The sequence below is a fragment of the Meleagris gallopavo genome, chromosome 3 (genome assembly GCF_905368555.1).
Source record: "Meleagris gallopavo chromosome 3, MGAL_WU_HG_1.1, whole genome shotgun sequence".
Taxonomy (NCBI): Eukaryota; Metazoa; Chordata; class Aves; order Galliformes; family Phasianidae; genus Meleagris; species Meleagris gallopavo.
Genome location: NC_139406.1, coordinates 60,367,557 through 60,392,149, shown reverse-complemented (window position 1 = coordinate 60,392,149; position 24,593 = coordinate 60,367,557). Strand labels below are relative to the sequence as shown.

Genomic DNA, 24,593 nt, shown 5'->3' with positions numbered 1-24,593 from the left:
ACTCAGGAACTATTTTAAACGAAAGAATGGCTTTAGTGTTTCCTATTGTTCTCTTCTTCTGATACTTAATTCTATGTGCTCATCTATATTTCCATAAGCCTTAAAACTTCCTCAGGAGGTGAGAAAGACGTGACTCTCGGTATAATTAAAGCCTGTCTTCCATCATCTGCGGAGCAGTAACTGACAGCAGATCCTCCTTTCTCTGGGAGAACAGTGCAAACACTTCTGTATGCCTTTTGATGAGCATCTCCCAGCTCTGACAGTGCTGAGCTGATGCTTCTCTCTGAGCTTGCAGTTAGGCAGCAGTCATGCAAGTTACTCCTCTCCTTTTCCCTCATTTTCCAAATGCTTTGCTTAATGTAGCTTATTTGTCTTGGCATTTTTGCTTCTTTCCTTAGTCCTTCTATAGTAATAGAACAATACATTCATAAGGAAATCATGGTGATCCTATATACTACATTTTCCTCTTACTGCTTAAGTCATGTAATATTTATAAAATTAATTGCGTCTTAGTTTGTGACACGCAGCACAGGCTTAATACTGGAGATAATCCCATGGCAAAATGAGATGGCTTCTCACCAAAAATGGGGTTGACTAATGAAACTGAATCTGAAGACCAAAGCTGGGATCTGGCAATAAACTTACAAGTGATTTCTATACACCAGAAATCTTAGGAGCTTTCAAATGTGCTGAATTAATTAATTGTTGCCCAGAGTTCTTGGTTAAAATGACAGATTTTAACACTAATTTCTGCGCAAACAAAGAATGCTGCGAGTGAACTAAACCCAAGATGTTAAATAGGGAAGTACCTAACCGTTGCCGTAATTAGGTGTCACTTCAAAGCCTATGCTAAGATTTTCCACTACAGCTTTTCAGCACTTGCACAAGTTCAGCGTGCCCTGTACAGATGCTTAATTTGTATGCTGGGCCCTGTGATAAGCTATTTCTGTCGATGAGATTCCAAAATTATAGGCACTGATGTCAATGCAGATGAGGTTAACCTAATTTGGTCAAGAGAGGGCTATGCCATGCAAAAATCTTCTTTACATGGGCACATAAAGGCCGCTGCCAAGACTGACAGGTGTCCAGTGGGTGGCAAGGAGCTTCACAGATAAATATTCTTGTTAGTGCTGCTACAATTCTTGTTTCTTTAGAAAACAATGTCAGAATTGTACTGCTTTTATTTCCTTCCACTCCACTATTCTTGCAGGATTAACTACCTAGGTTGTGCCGAAAGTAATGCCTCCTATTTATTTCCATGGAAACTACAACAGATATAAAAATCATAATAACGCTGTTTGATACAACAAATTCTCAGCTACAAAATATTTTTTTTTTTTTCAGTGTAGTCATGTAGTCACCACCATCAGCTATGCATTTTCACCAGTGATGAACAAGAGCCTGTATACTGCACTTTTAGAAATCTGTATCAGCAGAGGTGACCTACTGTTGCCACTGCTAAAACGCACCACCCACTGCCACGCTGTGCTCACATCCACTGTTTTGTTTCCATGAGCGGTGAGCAAGAGTTGATATATGTCAGTGGGTGCCATTTTTTCTGCATGGAGGAATTCAGTTCCACACCTTTGCTTCATACGCACTTCCATGTCAGTTGCCATTTTGTCACACTGCTCTCTGCTGCCATCTGTCACACAGCAACAAAATGGAGCAGAGTATTGGTGGGAAGGTTCAACCTCTACTGCCGTACCACCAACATCTGCTTCTGACATTGTGGGCCAACACAATGAAGTAGGAGGCATTACTTTTGGAACAGGCTTCGTAACTGGAACTGAATTTTTGGAATGTTACTCTTTTAAAACCTACTTGCTGATATTTTATATACCTGATTCTTGAATTCAATTTCCATTTCATATCAATGCCTGACAATGAACATATCTTTTTACCTTCAAAAATGGAGTACTAAAATCAGAATTGAAATCCCAGGAAAAAGATTATTTAATCTTTGCTATTTTTTAATAGTGAGAGATCTTGGAATCTTATAAATATGATAAAATGTACATCCAGGTAGAATAAGAATTCTGTACAAGTATATCATATTTTAGAGAAGGCTGTACACATATTAGCTGAAGTCTGCCAACCTTTATCCAAGCTTTTCACCTTTTTCCTGTCAATGTACCAGCTGTGAAGTGCATCAAAATTTCGTTAGTATATTTATAGAGCACTTTTCTTTGCATGTCTGTTTCCATACCTCCTTTAAGTTAATCTGGGATTGCATTCATGTGGCTTCTTTGGGCTTGTAATTCTGCAGTTACTTTGTCAGCTCTTTCTTTAATGATGTTTTTAAAACAAACAAACAAAAAATTCTCCATATCCAAGAGAGAGCATTTTATGCTGACCTCTCTGTAAGAAAAGGCTGAAACTTTTCAGTGTCTCCAGCGCAGTCTAAGACTGGCAGAGCTAAGGCAAGGCACTGGTGAGTAGCTCTCTGTTAATGTTCCTCTGTAGTGAGTGAGATGCTGAAATAAGCAGAGTAGAGTTTTGATGGAAAATCTTTGGATACGTGTGTTGTTGTCACCCTCATACTAACAGAATATTATTTTAGTGCAGTGACTACTTTAAGAATGCGTAAATATGTATAAAATGTGCCAGTTGTATGAAAATTCCATCATTGAACTTTATTTAATGCATTTACTGTGAGAAATGTGTAACCTGTGCGGGTCAGAGAAGGAGAATTTGAGAGTAGGTAAGATAGAGAAGTACAAGTAGCTCAATAAAAGGTGGTAAGCTGGCAGTAGTGCAGCGTAGCCCAGAGAGTGAGGTGAGGTGTTGCAATGGCAGGTGTTGACCTGGCTTGGGGAAGGTTAGGGGTTTCAGCACCCAGTCTCGTTAGAGCTGTTCTGAGTTTAACCAGTTCAGCTGCAATGGGTCTGCTTAACCAGTTCAGTTGAAATTGGTCAGCTTAGCCTGGGTGGCTGTAGGTTTAATTAGTTCTTGGGAAAACTTATGGAAAACTACAAGCATTTTGGATATGGTGCATCAGCAAGTTCCAAAATAAGTGTTTAGTGGGAAGAGTCTCCAGAAGAATTTTCTCCATAAATAATTGTAGCACACCCTAACTGTATTTTTTCACAAGCTTAAAAAGTTACATTTTTGAAGTGAAAGAAGTTGAATGTACTAATGTAACTTTATCTTTTTTCTGTATTTCAGATAGCATCTGTCACTTCTTAGTTGAGTGATTTGCTTTTTTAATGAAATGCTTGAGCATGGCCAGCGTGATCTCGCTTTGAATCTCTTTAATCTTTATAAACTCTGTGGTGACTATTTCAGTTAATTATTTTTTTTCATTTGTAATGCCATTATATTATTAAAATATTATACTGATTTGTGGATTTGACAGCACAGAGTAATAACTAGTTTCAGTGTTTGACCTGGGTAGTCATTTTGGTGTTTTAATGGAAATGATCAAAAACAAGGCTGAGCTAGTTTTGCTCTGAAATAAATCATCTGAATATTTTGTTGCCAACTTTCCTTAATGTATCAATCTGAAACTTTCAGCTTTCCTCCTTTAAACTTGATCTTTTTTGACGACATAATGTTTTTATATTTCTGTATCATTGCTAACAAGGAACCAGAAATGTTGATTTTATTTTTTTTTACCTTTTACATGTTTAGCATATTTTTGGGTCTTTACTGAATGTGTATATGCCTAAAGAAATGCTGAATTTTTATTTTGATTTTTTTTTTTCCTGCTGGAACCTTATTTTTTTTAACAAACAGAATCTGAAAATGTTACCTAAAATCCTTGAATAAACACCTGGTTATAATAAATGGAAACTGAGGAGTCTCAATAGATGCCAGTAGTTTAATTTCGTGTTAGCTCGTGAATTGAAGCATGGATGGGGGCAGTTAGAAGCATTTCCTTTAGCAATACTGGAGAAACAAATACTTGATGAAAAGTACAAGGCAGGGGAATGCTTAAAATGTTGAGGGAGGTGAGCCCACATAGTTACAGGAGCCTACTCTCAATTGGGATCCACATAGAAGCTATCTGGTATGGGAGGCTACCCATCGGTTGGGATCCACATACAAGCTACCTGGCTTTCTTATTCAGTCTTTCGTTTCTGAAAGAGGGAGAAGCCAGGAAGCAAGTCAAAGAGCAGAGTGCAGCGACTGACTGTGCTCTGCCCCCTTGGCTTTCTGCATCCACTTGTGGCACTGCTTGGCTCTGCTCCTTGTGTTCATGGGCTCCACAAATGTGCTGTAGGGGCCCTGACTGCTTCCTGTGTTTCCTTGTTCCACTGCCTAAGTACTCAACTTAAACAGCAGACTTCTATGCTTTGTAGCTTCTCTAGATATTTTATGAAGGATTATGGTAAGATGCAACTACTATGGTTGTTTTGTTTTTTTTTTTCCTTATGTTCCTTTTCTAGTGTTGTGATATGTTGACATTTTTATGATGTTGTCCTTCTGTGAGATTACAACCTCAGTATCTTGAATATAGGTTTCTAGTTAAATATAAGACAGGCAGTACTACAGTCTTTCACCATTCAAAGGATGTGCTTTAGAAACAGAATGTAGCAGTTTCGTTACAGTATCTAAAACACTTAGCTTTTTTTTGTCACGTGTTACTGTTCATCTGTTTTCACTGACATAGCCAGGTTACTTGCAAAACGTGAAGCATGTTAAAATTGAAATAACTCAGTTTGCTTCCCAGCTAGCACTCAATCTGTGCGAAGATGCATTTAATAGCGTAGATCAGTAACTCGGAGCAGCTAAAACTTGGCCTTTGGATGCCTTACCTTCAGAGTGCAGTCTGTCTTGAGTGACTGGGTTACAAGCTGAAGGCCCTGACAGCACTTGTCTTTTAATAACTGTTCTGTTTTTTCCTCACCTACATTATGGACAAAAGCATTCATCTTGTATTCTGAAAACAGCCTAATTTCTTGCTGTGCCATAGTCCTTTTGTGAGTCAGCAGATGCCAGTGTCCATGAACGGGTGCAGACAGATGCAAACGGATGTAGACCAGCCCTGGTTGAGTACAACTGTTCTAAGGTGTTTCTATATCCAAGGTAATAAGCCTGAGTTCTGCAGACAGTTGAAAAATATGTTTCTCCCAAACAGAACATGGAAAATGCTTAGGCGTAGACTGTCATCTTAATAACTTCTTAATTAACTTTTTTGTTGTTGTTTCTTCCAAGAGCACTTTGTAGAAGCAGAGTAGAACTTCTTGCCATCATCTCTTCTCTGGGGAGAAGCAGAAGCCTAAGTTTGGTGGATTTAAACAAAGCCCTTGCTTCCTTTGTGCAGCCCTCATGAAGGTTGTAGGAAGGAAGCAAGGCTTGGGGAAGCAAAAAACGGGGAAGTGCCTTAAATGAATCTCGAAACACAGCACGATTCTTCACTTGGCTGAGGATTTGATTCAACAGGAGTGGGAATTCACAGTGGAAGTTTTGTGCGCAAGGACTGAGCAATGCTAACACAGATGTGCAGTGCTTGCTGACGTTTGTGCAGCAAATGAACTTCACTTAAACCAGTATTGGAAATGGTTGCTTTTTTGAGAGAGAATACACTGAGGTAGAGCATTTCATACCTAGTAACACACTATATATACATTTGTCAAAATATTATTTAAACATACATTTAAATGTACATTAACCTGTCTTTTTTTGTGTGTGTGGTGGCTATCTGCTCTCTCGTATCTACTGACCCCAACCATCCCAAATCAAAGAGAAAAATCTGCTAAAGAGTTTATACTCACAAAAGCTTATAAGAAACTGAAGTACTTCTTTATGCTACATCGTGTAAGTAGATGTCACTGAAGCTTCAGTCAGACTTCAGGCATACACTTCTTTCTGCTGAGAATCTTCTAAAGTACCTTCTGTCACGAATGCTACATTAAAACAATCCTCTCCTTCCACCAAAACAAACAAAAACTCAGGTTATTCTAGTAATAGAGGTTACTTATTCAAAAAGGCAAATCCTTCATCTTTGCTTTGGAAAATGAAGGCTGGAATAGTTTGGAAAATCAGTTCCAACACTCTTCCTTTCTTTGCTTACACTTAGTTCTGCTTTTTCTACTTATTTTTTTTTTATTTGAATGTCCCTTAAAATGCAATTGTAAGTAAATAGCCTCAGAAAATTGGAGCCAGATTGAATGAGAATACTGTGGTATAGAATTTATGTTCCTTGGCTAAATATGTTTTTATAAGAATGAGGGTTGTGTGGTACAGACTGGCCCAGTGACAGATAAACCAGTTTAGCTGCTTTAAATTTCCAATAGTATATTCTTTGTATTTCTAGAAATGGAAGTGCATTACATTGGAGAAACAACTGAAAGAGTAATCACAGTTTGTGATATGAAAGAATAAGCTCTTAATTTAAACTCTCATTTGTATTTCAAAAGAAGCATTTTAGGAATAACTTATTTCTAGATGTTTAGAAATTAAAAATGCATTCATTGCTAAACTGAGGTGCATGCATTTTTGTCAAATCATTTTTCCATGTTACTCGGGGCCATCTTTGTTAGCCTGTGCAAATGTGATGTTGAGCAAAAAAGATGAAGAACTAAAAACAGCCATCAGAAAAATGCAACATTGAGTAGCCTGCTTACTTTACCAAAGCTTCGTGTTTCCCTGCCAACATATATAATACCTGATACCCTCTTTGGAAGTAATGTCCGAAATGCACACAGGGTAATCCTGATAATATGTTAAGGTAGCTGATGGATGAGGAAATAAAAAGTTGTTGGATTCTGTTCATTCTCTGAGGTTGGATCCTTCTTTCTCTGCTCGCTGAAGTCTGTAATGGAAGAGGTCTGAAACTTAAAAAAAAAAAATAAAAAATTGGTAATGAAAATTCAACCTTCTGGATCAGTAGCTGTTCTTGGCTTTTGGAAGGCCAAGTTCTGGAGTTGTAAGCCTTGCTTTAAGATCAGCCAGCCTCTTGAGTTTGATTGCAATGAGTTGGGTACTAATGGCAATTTATGTCTAGTAACAGAGGTGAATTTTGCTACTTTAATTTCTTGTGTTTGCTTACTCCTCACTAGCTGGTAAGTGGCATTAATAATAAAAATATTTGGGATCATGTGCCTCCCTTTCAGCATGGCAAATTTATTAATTAAGAAGTTGAAATTAAGAATCTTAGGTCACATTTTAAATTAAGACATAAGCAGAAGTAGCATTTATAAAAATTGGCCATTGTCTATGTATTATGAAATTCTTAGTGTTCATAAAAATAATGGGATATTTTCCACCTATTTTCCTTGAGTGTGGTATTCAGTACTTAGCTTGGGCTGCAGCAGTAGCTACCTTTGTTGTAGGACTGCCTCTCTTGGACTACCATATTATACCATCTTAGTGAAGGGTGCTAGAGAGACAGATCACAAATGATAGATGGTGAGGCGAGGAGAAAAACGAAGAAAAGATGGAAGCTACTTTAGACCTTGCATTATGTGTTGATGATTTGATGAATGATAAGTATATTCTTTGCTGTTATTTACATGTTGTTAATGTTTTTGTGGTTAAGTTCCTTGACCAGTCCAGAACAAGTAATGGATCAGACAGGACTGTATCCCAGAAATCCAAGTGCAACAAGTCAGTCTTCTGTACTTGTTTGAGAAGATGACATTTGAAGGGCAGAGACCCCCACAGAGATTTAATTTCTGGGCCAGCTTACAAGTATGTGCTTGTGAAATCAGGTCAGTCTGGAAAGTAGGAGTGATTTGTGGCAGGCTTCAAAATTCTGCATTAAAAAACGTGCAGGTGGAGATATGTGAAATCCTGCTGCATTTAGACAGGAGTATCATATCAGATCCAATAATGTGTATGAAATAGGGTGCATTTATTTCAACTGTGAGTTTCTTGTAAGTGTTGTTGGATTTATTTTATTTTGATGAAAAACATTTAAAGAAGCATCTGTAGATGTAATAGTTACAGAGGTTTGGAAGATAATGAGTTATGCTTAATTCATTAAAAATAATGGGACAAATGAGTACTTGCAAATACACAATTAAAATTGTGATCCTGTACTTAGTCCTTGGGATAAAAGAGCCTTGCAGATTCCCAGATTCATATATGGAAGAAATAGGATCTTGGCAAATCATGATGGCCTATCAATGGAGAGGTAGAAGCTTGTCCCATATTACAGCCATATTCAGAATGGAGCCAGACTGACAACTTGGGTAAATTCTTTAGTGGAATCTTTGTAACAACTGTTTGGAGACTCTCAGCTAAATTGATAATGAAATCTTGTGTATGGTTTTTTTTTTTTTTTTTTTAAGAATTACATGTGAAGATATTCTCAGCAAAGGAAAAAGTGGTTGTAGAACATAGTACAACATAGTAGAATATACTTTTGCTTAATTGGATTTACAATGCCTTGTATCATTAATTTTTAATTGTCATTGAGATATTTGTTTGAAGACTGTAAGCAATACTGTATGTATTTGTGCATTTGAACTGATGGTAAGGGATGAACTAGATGCTGGCTTGTATGCAGTATTTGTTATACAGTGGAAATTTTGCCTCATGAAGCATTTGAATCTTGACAACTTTTAACCTCCTGTGGTAGGAAATTTGGCTGGATGTGGCCTTAGGGTGTACACATATATTTCCTGAGCTTCATGTAGTATGGGTGTAAAATTGCCCACTGTGTTCTTATCTGGTCTAGTTGTGTCAAACTGATAATGCAGATACAGCCTAATGCCGTTTATTGATTTTATTTATTCTTTTAGCTAACACCAGATTGGTGATTACTAATTGTCAGCGTGTCTTAAATTAGGCGAAGTGTTTGGAGACGATAATGCTTGTAAGTCTACATCCATGACAGATTATGTTTTGGGTGGATATGAACCTTTTAGATAAGGTCTGTATTAGGCAGAGTACCAAATGGTGCATTTTGATTGAATGTTCCTGCCTATGGTTTTGGTTTGATTGGTATTAGAGGCAAGCAGAGGGGAAAGAGCAAAAGATGTGCTATCTTGGAGGAAATGATTCTTCTTGCTAACCCTGGAAACCCTGGCTGAGTGGGAGAGGACATGAGGGGTGAGTTCATCTATTTCAACGTTAAGCTGAAAAGATGTGTTTGTTTATAGTGCAGGCATGAGCACGGGTAGCTGTGAAGGTACTATAAAGGATGACTCAGTATTGGGTGGACGTGAGAGATCAGAGAACCACAGCTGGTTTTAACGACTGCATGTATTAAGTGCATTAACTTCTTTTCCATCACTTTATTTATAGTAACTTGCTACAAAAGGGTCCTTGAAATATGTTTTGAAGTTCAGTTCATTGTAGTTATCTGGGTGGCAGAGGCAAAGGGGGCCTTCTGAGTATCAGCTGAGGTGAAATCTGTTGGAAAAGGGATCTTCATAAAATAAGCCCAGTGCTTGGCGAACTGCTATTTTGTAGTAGGCTGATCCTGAGTCTAGCAAGCTTTGTTGCCTTAAAATACATATAATAAGTGTAATTGTGGTTTTTAATCTCCTTTACTAAATCCTGCAGATGTTATAAGGCTTTAATGTTGCCTGTGTCCTCTGGATGTCATGCCTTCTCGTCCGGAGCTCTTGGCAGGAGGCGTGGGGCAGCGCTTCCATGTTGCTGGGCTGTCAGGTGACAGTGCTTCTGCAGCTGCTGGGCTGCAGCACAGCCTCGCTTCCTCCTGTCCTGCTGCATGCGGTCCTGAAGGCTCAGAGGCATTCAGCCTGTGGCACCACGAGGGTCAGGGAGGGGATTAAGCTTTCGGGCAATGCAATGGGAATTGCATCAGTCTGGTGTTTAACTCTGATCCTTATCAAATGGATTACATCTAAGGTAGGTCATTTTATTGTTACCGTTTGACTAAATGGTTTTATAAGTAGTAGCCTGAGAGAAAACAACTCATAAGTTCTTATTTTACTTTTTTTTTTTTAAACTCTAATCTGTTTTGGAAATACATCATTCATAACTTCAGATTGCATTTCTTAAGTGTTCAAACATGATTTTATGGCTCTCAACTTCTTCCTTGCTTCAAGCGGGAAGGGTATGTTTGCAGCAGTGCCAATTAGGAAACTGAAAAAGGATCTGAAATGCCTTCCAAAGGGCAGGGTTTGGTTTGCTGGTCTTCAATCTTACAGCACTTTAAAGAGTTTGTGAAAATAAGGAAAAACAATTTTAAACATAGTGAGAATAATTCAAATTAGTGTTTTGCTTCCTGGACAGGATATCCTTTTTGTGTTGTTGATTTCAGGGCTGGGGGAGTGGAAATACCAGTTTTGTTTGCTTAGGTGAAATACCAGCTACTTCTCTCACTTTGTAGACTTTCAGCTGCAGATGCTTGTGTTAAGAAAAATGTGGGCTAGCGTTTGACCAACTTAGAAGTTCCTACTCTATTTTTCTGAAGAAAATAAGTATCCACATAATGTATATGATGGTAATAAGTGAGGGTGGAATTGGTGTCTGAAATTGAGATCAGACTCTTCACAACACAGCTCACTGCCTAGCTTGAAGTTAATTCCAAAAGGAGCAGTGCAGTTAAGTTTTGTGTTGTGAAGGAGGGCTGGAATCAGTGCAGAGAATGGGGGAAGTGGAAAGAAATCAGAGTTCCTTCATCTTTATACAGATGGATATTTTTCTTAATTTTAATTGTTTTGTACAATCAGCAGGAGAATCTGGCAAATGTGAATTAGAAATTGTTGTCAAACCAAACTTTGTCAAGTCTCCTTGCCTTTAGCTGTTGGTCACTAGCAGCAAGGCATTTCCAAATTTACTAAGGCAAAAGTGGCCATGCTTGGTTGCAAGCAAAAGATCACAAGATGCTAATAAATGTTCGTTTATGATGAAGGCAGATTCTGGTTTCCAAAGTTTTACAACTGGTATGCTTGCTGAGTATATATCTGTGTTATACTGGCATATTGGTTTTTGTTTGCTTGTTTGTGTTTGTTTTGCTTTATTTAGAATTTTGTCCTTATTCAGTTTGGTCATAGATTCCATTAAAGGGAGAATAATAGTACTTCCAGATAGCTGATAGTACAATTAAAAACTCATAGTTATGTTTTTAATCACTTAAGTGGTCATTTCTTTTAAATATGTTTTGGTGTGTTCATCCAATCACCTCACTTTGCTTCTGTGCCCTTCTGTTATCCCTGTTAAATTTATTAAGGTTTTCTTTCTTCACTTTGGTAAGTCACGTGCTCTTTCTGAATACACTTTTCTGATCAATTGTCAAGCTTTTGTTTTGTATCTTTCTGTTAAAATCTTAAGCTTTTAAACTAATGAAACTTTAGGGAAATATTATTATTCCAGTTGTTGTACTTCTAAGGTGGATGAGAGGAAAAGGATGAGAGGAAAGACAACAGTCAATTACTGTTTGTCTTGGTTTGATATTTATATGAAGTAGCCGCATTCAAATGTTTGATATATACATGCATGAAGTTAATCGGATTGCTTACTAGCATTGCCTTCCTGAAATTAAATACATTTTCATATCTCTGGTCTGATAAACTTTTAAAATGACTGCTTTGAACTTCAATGAACAATTTATAAAATCGTAGTAGAACTGTCTTGCAGTGGCTTGCCTTTGGTTAATGACAACTCCTTAGTTGGTTTTAAGGAGCATTTTCCAGTAGTTTACTGAGTGAAACTCTGGTGGTATGTTGTGGAACACTCAGGAATTTTTAATTACCAAAATCATTATAGGAATTGCATTAAATGACAGTCTTGCTTTTGAAATCCAATAATAGTGAAAGAAATCCAGTCTAATTAGTTTGTCATTCTAGGTGCTTCTAGTTGAAAAACAGTCTTAGAATGTTAAACTGTTTCCAAGGGTGTACACAGGCACAGCATGATCAGCAAATTGCAGCTACCATAATACAGTAACTTCTCTGAACTTGTTCTCAATTCCTCTTGCTGAGAACAGTCTCTCTTTATTGTTGGGCAAATATCTTTGGCAGAAAAGCCAAGTAGGTAAAAAATATCTGACTGGCTGCGTTGCTGTCCTCTAGCTTTCTTTTCCAGAGTCTGAGTAAACAACTGAGTTGCAAAATGAAAGTTGTGTACCCCATCAGAAAGTATAGATTGTTTCATTTGGATAGGAGATACTGATGTTTGGAAACCTACTGCTCTTTCAATTTCTTCTTGCCATTATGGAACGAGACCAGCAATTGCTTCAGTTGGCAGCCTGAAGCCTGGCTAGTGAATATTTGCCAACGTTAAGTGCCTGACATTAATTATTGTGCTTTGCTCTAAGCTGGGTGAGGGAATTGCTGTGATAAAACCGATCCTTGGAAACTTCTCTGGCTTGAACGGAGCAATCGTGGAATTACAGAGATTAGAAGAGACCTCAAGAGATCACTGAGTTCAACCCCTGTGCTAAAACAGGTATCCTACAATAGGTTGCACACATGGGTGTCCAGCTGGGTCTTGAATGTCTCCATAGAAGGAGACTATGCAACTTCTCTGGGCAACCTGTTCCAGTGCACCATCACTCTTACTGTAAAGAAGTTCTTCTGCATGTTAGTACAGAATGTTCTGTATTCAGGTTTTAGGCCATTACTCCTTGACACACTTCTGAGAAGAGCCTGGCCTCATCCCTTTGCCTCCTACCTCCCTTCAGATATTTATAAACGTTTATCAGATCCCCTCTCAGTTTTCTTTTCCCCAGGCTGAACAGACCCAGGTTAGCTTCTTGTGTCAGCTTTTCCTCATAAGGGTGATGCTCTAGCCCTTTATCACCTTTGTGGCCTTCAAGAAAGACAAAGGTCTCCTAGAACTGAGGAGCCCAGAACTGGACACAATAATCTACCTGTGGCCTCACCAGCGCAGAGTGGATGGGGAGAATCACCTCCCTTGACCTGCTGTTCTTATCCAAGATCCCATTGACCTTCTTGGCCACAAGGGCATCCTGCTGGCTCGTGGCTAACTTGTTGTCCACCAGGACACCTAAGTCCTTCTCTACAGAAATCCTTTCTAGCAGGTCATCCCCTAACCTGTACTGATGGATGCAGTTATTCCTCCCTACGTGCAAGACTCTACACTTGCTCTTGTTAAACCTTATCAGGTTCCTCCCTGCCCAGCTCTCCAGTCTGTCCAGGTCTTGTTAAATGATAGCACAGCCTTCAGATGTGTCAGCCGATCATTCCAGTATCATCAGCAAAACTTGGTGAAGGTGGACTCTATCCCTTCAACTTCTTCCGAAAAGAGCAGTGCTCTTTTCCCAGTTATTAAATGTTTATGCTATGTAGCATCAGTGAAGTGGCTTCTGTTTCATGAAGATGCAGCTATGTGCTATTTTGGTGCATCATTCTCGTAGCATGACTCTTAATAATTTTCTGTTCACTTGTGAAAAGACTGTTGATAGATATTCCCTTTACCTATTTTTCTGGCATTGTTGTATCATTACAGGAATAGTGGTCTTCCACTTGAATTTGAACTTCTTCCAATCCCTTTCCATACAGATGTGAAAAAAAGATAGGAAAAATTACTACTTTTCTGCATTGTCCTTTGGAAAAAGAGATAACACTCTAATAGGAAACTCAAATTTAAGGTGAAATTTTCAAAGTGGATGTGTGCAATTAATCCTACAACTTCCCAACAGTCTTTTTGATATGTCTTCACTGTTGAAGCAGAACAGCCCACCCAGGTTAGCCTGTTGTTCTCATGTATGGAAAGGAGTAGAGAATAACTTGGCCTAATTATTTGACAAATTTTTTGAATCACTTGGAGCCCAGCAGGTATTCTCACAGGACCAAGTTTTATCCTTGTGCTTGAGAAGAACTACCTGAACACATTAGGATTGTCTTCAGTTTCAGCACAAGCAATTCCGTCTGCCTGTTGGAATGGTGCTTATCTGCTTGAGAAATGCACAGAAGGTCAAGGAGTTCAGTGTGCTCTCTTGTAGTTAATAGATAGAAAGCTTCAGGCAGACCAAAGAAGTGTGACAGAGCTCCAGAAATAGTTTTACTGAGTTCATGTTATTTACAAAATTGAGCAAGATCAGGATAAAGAAAAAGTAATTTTGATAGAATAATTTGACAGTACGCTTGGACTTGAGTTATTGTTTTCTATAAACATGGGCACTGTTAACTCCCCTTCTGTCTGATTGTATACCACAGTTCTCCTGGCTCTTCCTTCCCCAGCCACATGGCTTAAAGGTATGAGGTCTGTCTGCCAGCACCCAATGTGCCTTTCCCTCAGCAGAACCTGCTAATAAGTGATTTTCTCTTACCTGTTTTAATTAACAAATTTCAGTGAATCAGTGAATCCTACATCAGTAGGATCTCTAGCCTTGTAATAACATTAGTTGAGATTGTTGAGACTCTCCTACTACTTTTGAAGTCTTAGTAATGAGGTTTACAATACAATGCTTCTTTTTCATTAGGAAACCAAACTTTGAAAGGTGATTTGAAAAGGTTTGGTTGGTAAAGATTCCTGTGAATACCTGTCCCTGCAGAATTAACTCACCTGTTTGTATAAGCTAGGGGGTTATATTTTAAGAAGTGCTCATGTATTTGATCTGCTATTTTAGCCAACAAATATTGTTTTAGATTTTAGTTAGCAAATAATGCTATGAAAAGGATTTCTATTTTGATCAATTTCTTTGCATTGTTTTCTGTTTCAGAAATGTAGGCTCCTGTTTATTATGGTTCTTCTAGCTCCATTTGTGGTGACCTTCCCCCTTTATTTAGTTACAGGTTTGTACTGGACATGTCCAGGAATCAATGTGACAGGCAAGTGCAAACTGCAGATTTGCACTGAATTCCATCGCTGATTGTGCTTAGTCAATGGTATGAAATGCTTCAGGCTACTGAAAATACATCCAGCTGAGATTTGCTGAAATTCTGAGGTCATAGGAAGAAATTTGAACACATTAGTGGGAAATCAGTGTTGTTTTCTGACTGATGAGCTATATTGCTAACTTCTCTGTCGGGACAGGCGCACTGCTGTATGAATTGCTGTACAAACATATTTCAAGGGAAGGATGATTTGCATTGTTTATGATCTTCCAAGGAAACATGGAACAAAAGCTACGACAGTATAAAAGTGGTGTATAGAGAGTTCTTCCTTGTAGTTTTTATATAATAGCTAATATAATTGGACCCTATTTAGAGGTAGGTCTTTGGTCATTTCTGTAATTAACTACTAAGCTTACCTTTAAGTGCGAAGTTTTGTGGCTTTTTTTTTTTTTCTTCCTTCTTTTAGCATAGAAGTTACTTCGTTGTTTTAATATTTTCTGGGATTGGAGTTGTAACACATCATACTGATAGAGGTTATTAAGCTCTAGGCTTTCTTTAAGTGCATTCAGTTTGCACTGTAGATAGATTCTTGTAAGCAGTTTTGCCTTTCTTCACTTCCTAATAATTTCTTTATTTCTTTCTCTTGTAGTTCTTCTCAACAGTCAAGTTCTGTTTTTCTATGCTTTTTCCCACCTTCTGGACTTGAATGTTTTTGGACCCGTGGCTCTGGTGTAGTGTTTTCTTACTAGGGAAGGAATAAATAGGTTCCTGCATTCACCTACAGGTTGGCTTTTACCTGAACTTCTCCAAGGGATATGATATGTCCCTTTGGGACACCCAGGACTTCACTGTTCAGAATGTAATTAAGCGTGCTGGGCAAGAAAAAAAAGCAACCTAACTAAACCACCTAAAACCCTCTTGTGTAACTGATGAAATTGAACTCTGACTGTGAAGGCAATCCTCTGTTTCTAGGGTCAAGATAGCTCTGGTTTGGGCCCTGTGTTAGCAAATGGGAGAAGACAGTGGAAATACACTAAGGAAAGACGTGAGTCTGACTGCTAGCTTGTGCCAAGTTCTAAAGGCTACATGATGCTGGTGTTGTGTAACTACACGAACATTTCCCCTAGTTTTTAGCTATTGCAGGTCCAGTTCATCACATTCTTAGTGATTCCTGAACTATAACTGTTACCACATCAGCTTAATGCTTCTGGAGCTCTAAAACCAGTTTTGTGTAGGTTAAGAATTGCATCCTTGTTGAGAGTCTCTGTGTGTTGTGTGTGGATAGCTTGATGACTCTTTTGTAGACATTTCTTCAGAATACCTTAAATGGGTACCTTGCTTGGCCTACAGAAAGTGCTAGGTGGAAGGAAGGAAGCCATTCACATCCTGCCCTTCAGAATATAGGTGTAATCCCTGGGATTCCAGTAACGGTATCTTTCAAGTGCTTTTACTTCTGAAACTATTATAGCTTTACAAACTGAGTTAACCCATGGGTAAGTAAATTAGCAAGGAACTGCCAGTATCTGAAGTAGAAGGCTCTGAGAAATGTGTACGTGGACAACTAATATTTCATTTTTACATTAAAAGAGCAGTAATTTCATTCTAACATGCATAAAATATCCTTTTTTATAGAGACGTGGAGCCATTTCCTATGACAGCTCCGATCAGACTGCGCTGTACATTCGTATGCTAGGTAAGCGTACCAGGTTTTTTTATTGCAAAGATTTTACCATTGTTATTGCTTAGAAAAATATAAAAAGTATATATTTGAGCACTGTACTTTTAAGCTTAATAATTCCCTTTTTCCTGGGAAATATTCTGGTTAAATTCTTTAGAAAAACCTTTTTGTGTTGAGTTTTTTGGTTGTTCAGCTTTTAATTTTATTTTATTTTTAATTTCTGAGTTAACCACTGTGTTGAATGCTTGTTCATGCATTTAAATAAAAACAAATCATGGTTCTTATTAGTGTAAAGCACTTGGTAGAAGTTTAGTTTTACAAATAACTCTAATTTATTCATGATGGCTCTTTCATTCTTGTTATGGAATTTCACCTCTGCGTGGTATCCTAGTTAAAACTGTAGCTTAAAGAATATTTGTGTGAAAATTACCATAAACTTCAGAAAAATTCAGTACAGAGGCTGTGAAGTACTCAAGGTGCTCTTCGAATAATGGTACGGTTTTTAAAAATACTTGTCATTAATTCTAGAAGATGACTTGAGAAGGAAAAGGACGCGTGACAGGGCTGGTAGCTTAGTCAGCTTTCTGAAGAATGTTTCCAGAGTAACAACTAGATAAAGCCAAATTAAAAAGAAAGGACAGTACTGGGAGGAGCATGCATCAGGGGACATCATCTGTGATACTGAGTGCACTGAGGACTGAGTTGAGGCTAATAGTTGAGAGGAGCAAGCTGCAAAGCTCCTGTAGATGACCTGAGGGACTTTATATGCTCTGAAGTCTGTTTCACTGTGAATACAGTGCTTAATTTAAGCCAACTTCAGCTATGATTTTGTGTTGAAATGGACGATGAATGCATACATGTCTTCCGCAGCTCAATGAAACAAGCAGCTAGTGATGATACATTCTTAACCTGTTTCGACTAGATCAGCCAGAACATCTCTTTTTTTATGCTCTGAGTTGTTTCAGTTCAGTTGCAATTTGTACTTACCCCAGTCACCAGAAATTCAAGACCACATTCTCTATGAATTCATAGTCATAAGCTACATATGTAGACAAATATGTATGTGCATGTAAAATGCAGCTTGGACTTAGTGCCTTTTCATTTTTCAGTTACTTTGTTCTTGATTTTTTTTTTTTTTTTCATTTTAAGTTTTTAAAGCTATTAATACTATAGCACTGACTGTCTAGTAAAGAATTTTTAATAGCAGAATGTAATTTGGAGAATTGTTTAAAAAAAAAAAGTAGGAGGACAGATGATGCTGGTTTCTAAGTGCTAATTTAAAAAGTAGCTTTTTTTTGAGGGGATAGAATTAGGTTTATTTCATATTAAAAAGTCAAATGGCTGATTTTCAATCATCCTACTTGTGAGATAAACGCTAGAATTCTTCAAAATGGGATTTTTTTTTTTTTTTAACTCATCTGCTAATGGTGGAAGTTCAGCTTGTAGAAAAATAGTTCTTGATTTCTGGGGAGAATAATCTTTGGCTGCTTTAGAAGCTTAGCTTAATTGTACTACCTAGTAGTTAGGTCTAGAATTCTGCAGAGGAGTTTGATCGCAAAACTCAACTGAGACTAGAAGAAAGCAAAGCATGATTTTCTGTGGTTCCTAGTGTGTGCACATGGCTGAACTGAGGGAAGATTCTAATATGATTTGAAATCTTTATTCACTGTGCTAGTAGGCAGAACTGGGATATATCCAGAATGTGTGCAAATGTGTTGAGTAAATTGAATTTCAGTTGTTCTCTAATTTGAATTAATTTATTAGGTTATGTGATAATGCTATTCATGACAAGCACCTAACTCTTGCAGACATTATTGTTTAATAGTGACAGCTACTCAGAAGCAGTACGTCTTTTTAAAGGAGCAGACCTCCTCTAACTTTTGCTGGAGGATGGTATCAATAAGCAAACAAAAGATTGCTCATTAGATATTTGAACCAGTGTGTTACACTCTTACTATTTACTTGTTACTGACCACTTTGTTTCTCCCAATATGAAGTACACTGTCCTGCACAAAATAGCAGCTGTTTCTCGAGGTATTGTTGTATTCAGAAGGGGATTATAAAAAAAGACCAGCCTGAAAGCTGAACAGTTGGATGCATCAGTATTTAGAAACATTCTTATCAGAACAGATTGAAAGATGATTATATTTAACTAGACTTTTTATAAGAAACAGGATTGGATTCCCTGTACAATACCGTGAGGATTTTCTTTTAAATTTTACTCCTGTTAGCAGAGGACCTGTAAGAAATCCTCAGCTGTAACTTTATGGGATGTTACACAGTTGTAAGAGGTACTGCCTTCTACTTCATTGCTTGCTATTACAAACAGAACACGTCCACTGTACCTAAATAAGGTGTAAAAGTAGACAAGTTAAGGGTATCTAGAACACTTCCTTCTGCATCTGTTTAGAGGAATTGGCCATAGAGTTGCTTCCTTTAATGTCCTCTGGCTGTTCTGACTGGAATTTCATTCATGGAAATTCATTTGTGCCAAGCGGGCAGAAATTGCTGTAGTATGACAGAGTTTCCAGGTTCAACTAAAAAGATCAAATTTTGGGGGCACGATGAAATAAACTAACAAGTCCCACAAGTGTCAATATAAACAAACAGCATTGATGTTAATGACTCATCTGTCATACTCTGTTCCCCAAATATATGCTAAGCCATTCCTGAGTGGCTGACTTGCTATTTTAAAATATAGATACAGATGCAGCATTGTAGAATTTTTCTTTTAAGACCTTGAATAGGCTAATATATGCACATCACCTCAGTCAGCTATTTCTCTCAACAACAATGAGAAATCCCACTGTTTCCTATAAGTGCTTCCATGTAATCTTGGTACTTTTTTTTTTTTTTTTTTTTTTTTTTCCTTTTCTTTGCTTTTGTTACCTATTCTTCCTGTAGTTGCTTTATACTGCCTGAAGGTTTTGATAGTGTGCATGGCCTGGAAAGAGTGGGGCATTGACTGCTTGTATTGGTGAGCACACATCTCAACTAAAGCTGGAACAGTATGCCCTGTTTTAAAAAATCTTGATTGCTTTAGCTTGAAATCGGTGAAAGCAAGAAATGAATAACTCAGGGCATGTTCTTCTATGGTAGCAATTGCTATGTTGTATTGCTTTTCCTTTAATTCCAGCATATTCAGCTGACCTGTCATCTGTTTCTTCAGCACGTTTAATAGCAGCTTGGATCTATGAAGCTAGTAATTCTTTCTGGAAATCCTGTGCTGCACATCTTCATGCCTTTAATTTGAGTGTGAGTGGTTTACCTTGAGGTGGCTTCTGCTCCCTGCTGTCCTCCGTGATCTGAGATTTCTACCCCTTCTCCAGAAGCCCTGGGCAACCTGAGCAGCTACTGCATGTTACTGGTTCAGACTGGAATATTAGGATAGCATCAAGTACATGTTGTGTAACCTTAACGTGCAGGGATGTAAACTATGGTGTATCAGCAGCCTTGTAAGTTTCAAAGCTGTCCTTGCAATACGAGCAAGGGTCTGAAAGAGGGGTTAGGAGCTAAACAAGCTGTGTCCAGGTAAGTTTTGCTAAAGACCTGATTCTTTTTCAGTTGTCAACTTCCCACTTACACATTCTTTCTTCCATTATTTATTCAGCCTTCAAATCTGTCTTATGTCTTTTGAAGGAAGGAAAAAAAAAAACTGCATAGAACTATTCTGGAAAAAAATTTTAGTTGGATACTCAGGCAGCAGAGACTGTGTCAGGTCTGCCTGCAAAATCAAGCTTTGAGCTGAAAGCTGAGAAACATATTAAGAAAAATCTTTCTCCTGATTCTTTGAATTCTTTGAATTCACTGATACTTGCAAAGAAGGAAAAAAATTGTTCCTGGAAGTCCATTATCATTATAATGCTGGACTTGAATGCATTCCCTAAGAAAACAGAGGAGTTATTTCAGAGTGGCTGAAATAACTGTTAAAGAGACATATAACATGAGAGCTGTTATCTTTTACCACTTCTGCCCCACTAAGGAAATCTACCTGTAAGCACTGCGATCTGATGGTATCAAAGCATTTCATAACCGCTTTGATTTTTTTTAAAAAGCCTAAATAAATAGAAACTTCATAAATTATCTTGGTTTATGTATTGAATTTAATTATCTGCCGTAAAAATAACCAGCGTTTGTGTTGGACTTCTGTTGCTGTTTGAAAGAATTGCTTAAGTGTCCTTGTATCTGGTAAAAGTCATCTTCAATCTGAAATGTTTTACACTTTTTTTGTTTTAAAGTTACCTGTGATGACGATCATGTTTTTCTTAAATTTATTTCCGGGTCATAGGGTTACAAAGTCTTTGCAGAATTTCTCAACCAAATCAGTGTGAATGTGTTATGCTCTGAGCAAGCACAATAAAGTGGGCACATTTGGCATCCATTGATCTCAGCAGGTCAGATCAGTTGAACTGTGAATGCATAATGATGGTCAGGTACTTCTGGATGTTTGGAACTAATTACATATATGCAGTTGAGATTAGTATCATTGTGCTCTTCTGCTTTTGTTTCGACCTAGTAGGAACTTCTATTTGGTGTACTGTGATAAATTCCAGTCCTGGAGAACTGATAATTATTCCAGAATGCCAGAATAAAAACATGTGTGTTCTGAATGTAACTCCTGGTAAAAGCAATAGTCTTACTCTGCTTTTATTTTTTTCTTTCCTACTCAAAGTCCACAACCTTGTGAGCTTTTCAGGAGAAATGGGGGTACTATTATTCTAGCTGTACTGTTAGATGAGGCACTAGCTAATAAAACAAGTAGAAAAAAACAGAGAATTTTTCAGGGTATTATTTGTCAGATGAATCTATTTGTTTTGTAGTTTGCCGAGCTCTGTATTAGTCTCCATGCATTTTTCTGTGAACCTTTCCTATTCTCAACACTTCTAACAAGTAAATTATTCACAAAACCTTTTGTATGCTACCCAAAACGGTATGCTAGTTAATGTGCAGGCTGGTAAAATTTCAAAGGTTAAGAATGCTTTGAAAAATAAGTGCCACTCACAAAAGCTGTATGATATTTTGTTAAAAATCAGCTCAACTGCTCAGTGCAGCTGGTATGCTGAAAGGTCACACAGCCATTGCTGTGACTGATTTGTCAGATAAATAGATGTGATGGGTAATGAAAGTTGCATTTTTCCTTTGTATAAACCGATATTTTCTTACACAACTATTAACGCACTCACCTCTCCTTTTTCTAAGCTTCCTGTCTTTTCTTTTTTATTCACTCATTTCTCAAATAACATTCACCAGCTGTCTTTGGGCCTGACTGAAGAGTTCTACAATTTGCTGCCTCTGTATTGTCTGGAAAAAGACGAGCCTGCCTCTTCATCTCTGACCAGATGAATGCTTGAAATCTTTATAGTTCATTAGATTGTCAGTGGTCTAAATGATGGTTTTTACAGGTAGTAATAGACTTAATTTACCTTGCAGCTCTGTTAAGTTTTTAAGTTTCAAGGAAAAAAAAAAAAAAGCAACAAAGCAAAGACTTGTGTTTGGTATGTTTTTACTGAAACAAAGACTCTAGACTCCTTACTAGGGAGCCTGCTGCTTATCTTTTGTGCTGCTTCCAGTGTGCCTCAGAAGATAACATTCATGTGAAATGTGTCACTACAGATATGTCTGTGTTTATAGATACTTATCTCTGGAAATATATTTGTTAAGTGTGAAAAGCATGTCACTAACTTTTTGGTCAGTATCTTCATGTATCTTCTGATTTAGGCTGCCTTATAAATTAGCAAGTTGCTAGAAACACAATAGTACTGGTTGCTGAAAATTAAGTAGCTATTTTTTATTCCTTTTAAAACCAATCCATTTCTTGCATTAAATACTTTTGATTAATAAAAAAATCACTGTGTTTGAGGAGAGGAACATGATACCCTTGTAGGATTTTCATAATTAGAAACCAGAATACTGAAAAACAACCTGAAATTTCACTTTATTTTTTGTTCGGATCTTAGAGGGAAATACTTTTGTTTGATCCTCAGGTTGCCCAAATTTGTCATTGCTGAAGGTTTTAAAGTGAAAGTTTTTAATTAAGCAAATTACTTCCACTAATGGAAGTAACTACGTTATGAAAGAATACTGATCAGCTTTCAGTTGGTTAAAATGCCTAAATAGAAATCAGCGAGCATGCTAAAAGACTCAGATTAAATCTAAACTGCAGTGTAAAATAGTTTTATAAAATTTTAATACTGAGTTTTGGTATTTTAATAGGCTCATGTGTAATATTCAAACAGCTGAGCACAAGTAAGTAAATGCTAGTGGGAAAACATTCTATTATGTAATATAAAACCATATTATTACTAGCTTACTTGCTAAAAGCTACCATTTCTAGAAGCTGAATCTTGTACTATACAAAATGTTTTTGTTTCGTGTGTGTTACTGAGGAACAACTAAACTTTAATGTTATTGTTTTCTGTCATATCAAGGTGCATTTTTACCATACTGGTGTAGCAAGCTGTTCCTAATTTCATCTGAATGCTTATCACATGCTTCTGGCAACGTATGCATAGGCAGGAGAGATTTTGACAAGGAAGCATGCAGTTGCATGTTTAACAAGTCTTCAAACTTTGTTTTGAATTTCACCTTAAAATGAAAAGCATTGAAATAGGCCTATTGTTTGAATAACCCTATTTCATTAAGTACATGAATCTTTACCCCTCCAGGCTGTGTTCATTTGCATTTTTATCTCTGCCACTCTTCCACACTTTTATTTCACTCTTGACCCTGTTTCTAGGAGATGTGCGAGTAAGAAGTCGGGCAGGATTTGAAACAGAGAGAAGAGGTTCTCATCCATACATTGATTTCCGTATTTTTCACTGTAAGTATTTAAAAGCAGATAAATGACAAATAAACAAAGGCTTCCATCAATTTTAACTTCTGAGCCTATACAAATAAAGATAGAAGCTTATATAGCAAGACCATTCCTTACCCTGCTTAGGAAAATCTTTCATTCTGCTTCCTAAATAGAATAAGAAAATCTTCACTGCTAAATTACTGTTTCTAAAAACATAGTTTCAACTCCTATTTATTGAGTTCAGATCTGAATCCCTATGGAAAAGAAGACTTGCATTACCATTACTGATTTGTATGCAAACTACAGAAGACCCGGTTGTTTGAGAAGAATACTGCTCTTATCAGGCATGAGAAGGGCCTGGTGTAGGATGGTGATTGAAAAGAATTCCAGTAGATTTCAGTATTCTTGACCTAATCATAATCAATCAGTGTTTCATTTTCTCAAACATATAGATAGATCTTAGTTTCTCGTAGGAAGACATTCCAAAGATTAAAATGTTGTAAGAAAACATCTGACTAAATTTTCTTAATTATGGGTTATAGGAAACTTTCCCTTTAGAGAACTGCTTCAAGAAGAATATAATTTCACTTTTTTTTTCCTCTATATTGCAATAACCTGATATATCAATACTTGTAACATACAAGCTGCAGTAATCACCATACCTGAATATGCAGCACAGTGGAAAAGATTCAAATGCTGGAAGTACACAAATAATGTTAATGTATTGTAGTAAAGAATCTACACTGACGCTCTGTAATCACAATTCTGAATCATCTGAATGCAGTGGTGGAATTTAGGAAAATTATTTCACAGTAACAAGTGTGGTTGTAATTATCTTATTAATGAGTGGCAGAAACTGTGCTAATTTGCTGATCTTACTTTAAGTTGCTCATTTTTAAGTAGATGACTTCTTAAATCTAAAACTTTTACCCTCTTAAAGTGTCATTCAAAAGTTAGTTTCATAAAATAGGTGAGAAAACAAAGTTTGAAGAGTATTTGAAGAGGATAAGGATTCTATCACAGATCCTGATAATTCTACTGAGAAAATAACAAAAAACCTCCATAAAAATAGCATACCGTTTACGAACTCTGTATAAAAACACAGTTATGTGACATTTCATGCTGATAAGGGAAACTAGTAACAGAAATTCTAGGAGAACAGCGTGTTAGAAGGCAGTCACGTGTGATATTTTCGCCATTGTCAAATGTGTTTTCTGTGGTGCTCATCACTCTGCTTCCATCCTGACAGTTGCGCATCAGGCAGATAAGGACAAGGATTTTTCACACGCTTTCTTCTTGCCCCTACTTGTTCAGGCACAGGCACTGACTTTCAGCAACATCAACTGTGGTGTCTGATGACAGCAAGGAATTTTGCTAGGAGGCCTAAAAATTCTTTGCCTATAACTTTCCTTTCGTGTCAGCTTCTCAGCTTCTGTGGCAGCCTTCAAAGTTG

The 24,593-nt window shown here is 37.3% G+C and overlaps 1 protein-coding gene across 3 annotated transcripts in view; it reads left to right on the top strand.

Moving 5' to 3' along the window:
* Positions 1-24,593, top strand: part of PDE7A (phosphodiesterase 7A) — a 72,358-nt gene that overhangs the window by 21,794 nt on the left and 25,971 nt on the right. For 2 of the 3 annotated variants that reach the window (XM_085221190.1, XM_085221188.1), the window contains exons 2-3: positions 16,299-16,359; positions 23,081-23,164. In XM_085221190.1, the coding sequence (XP_085077316.1) occupies positions 16,299-16,359; positions 23,081-23,164 (145 nt within the window). The remainder of the gene's footprint in view (positions 1-16,298; positions 16,360-23,080; positions 23,165-24,593) is intronic. The other variant, XM_085221189.1, reaches the window with a different exon arrangement.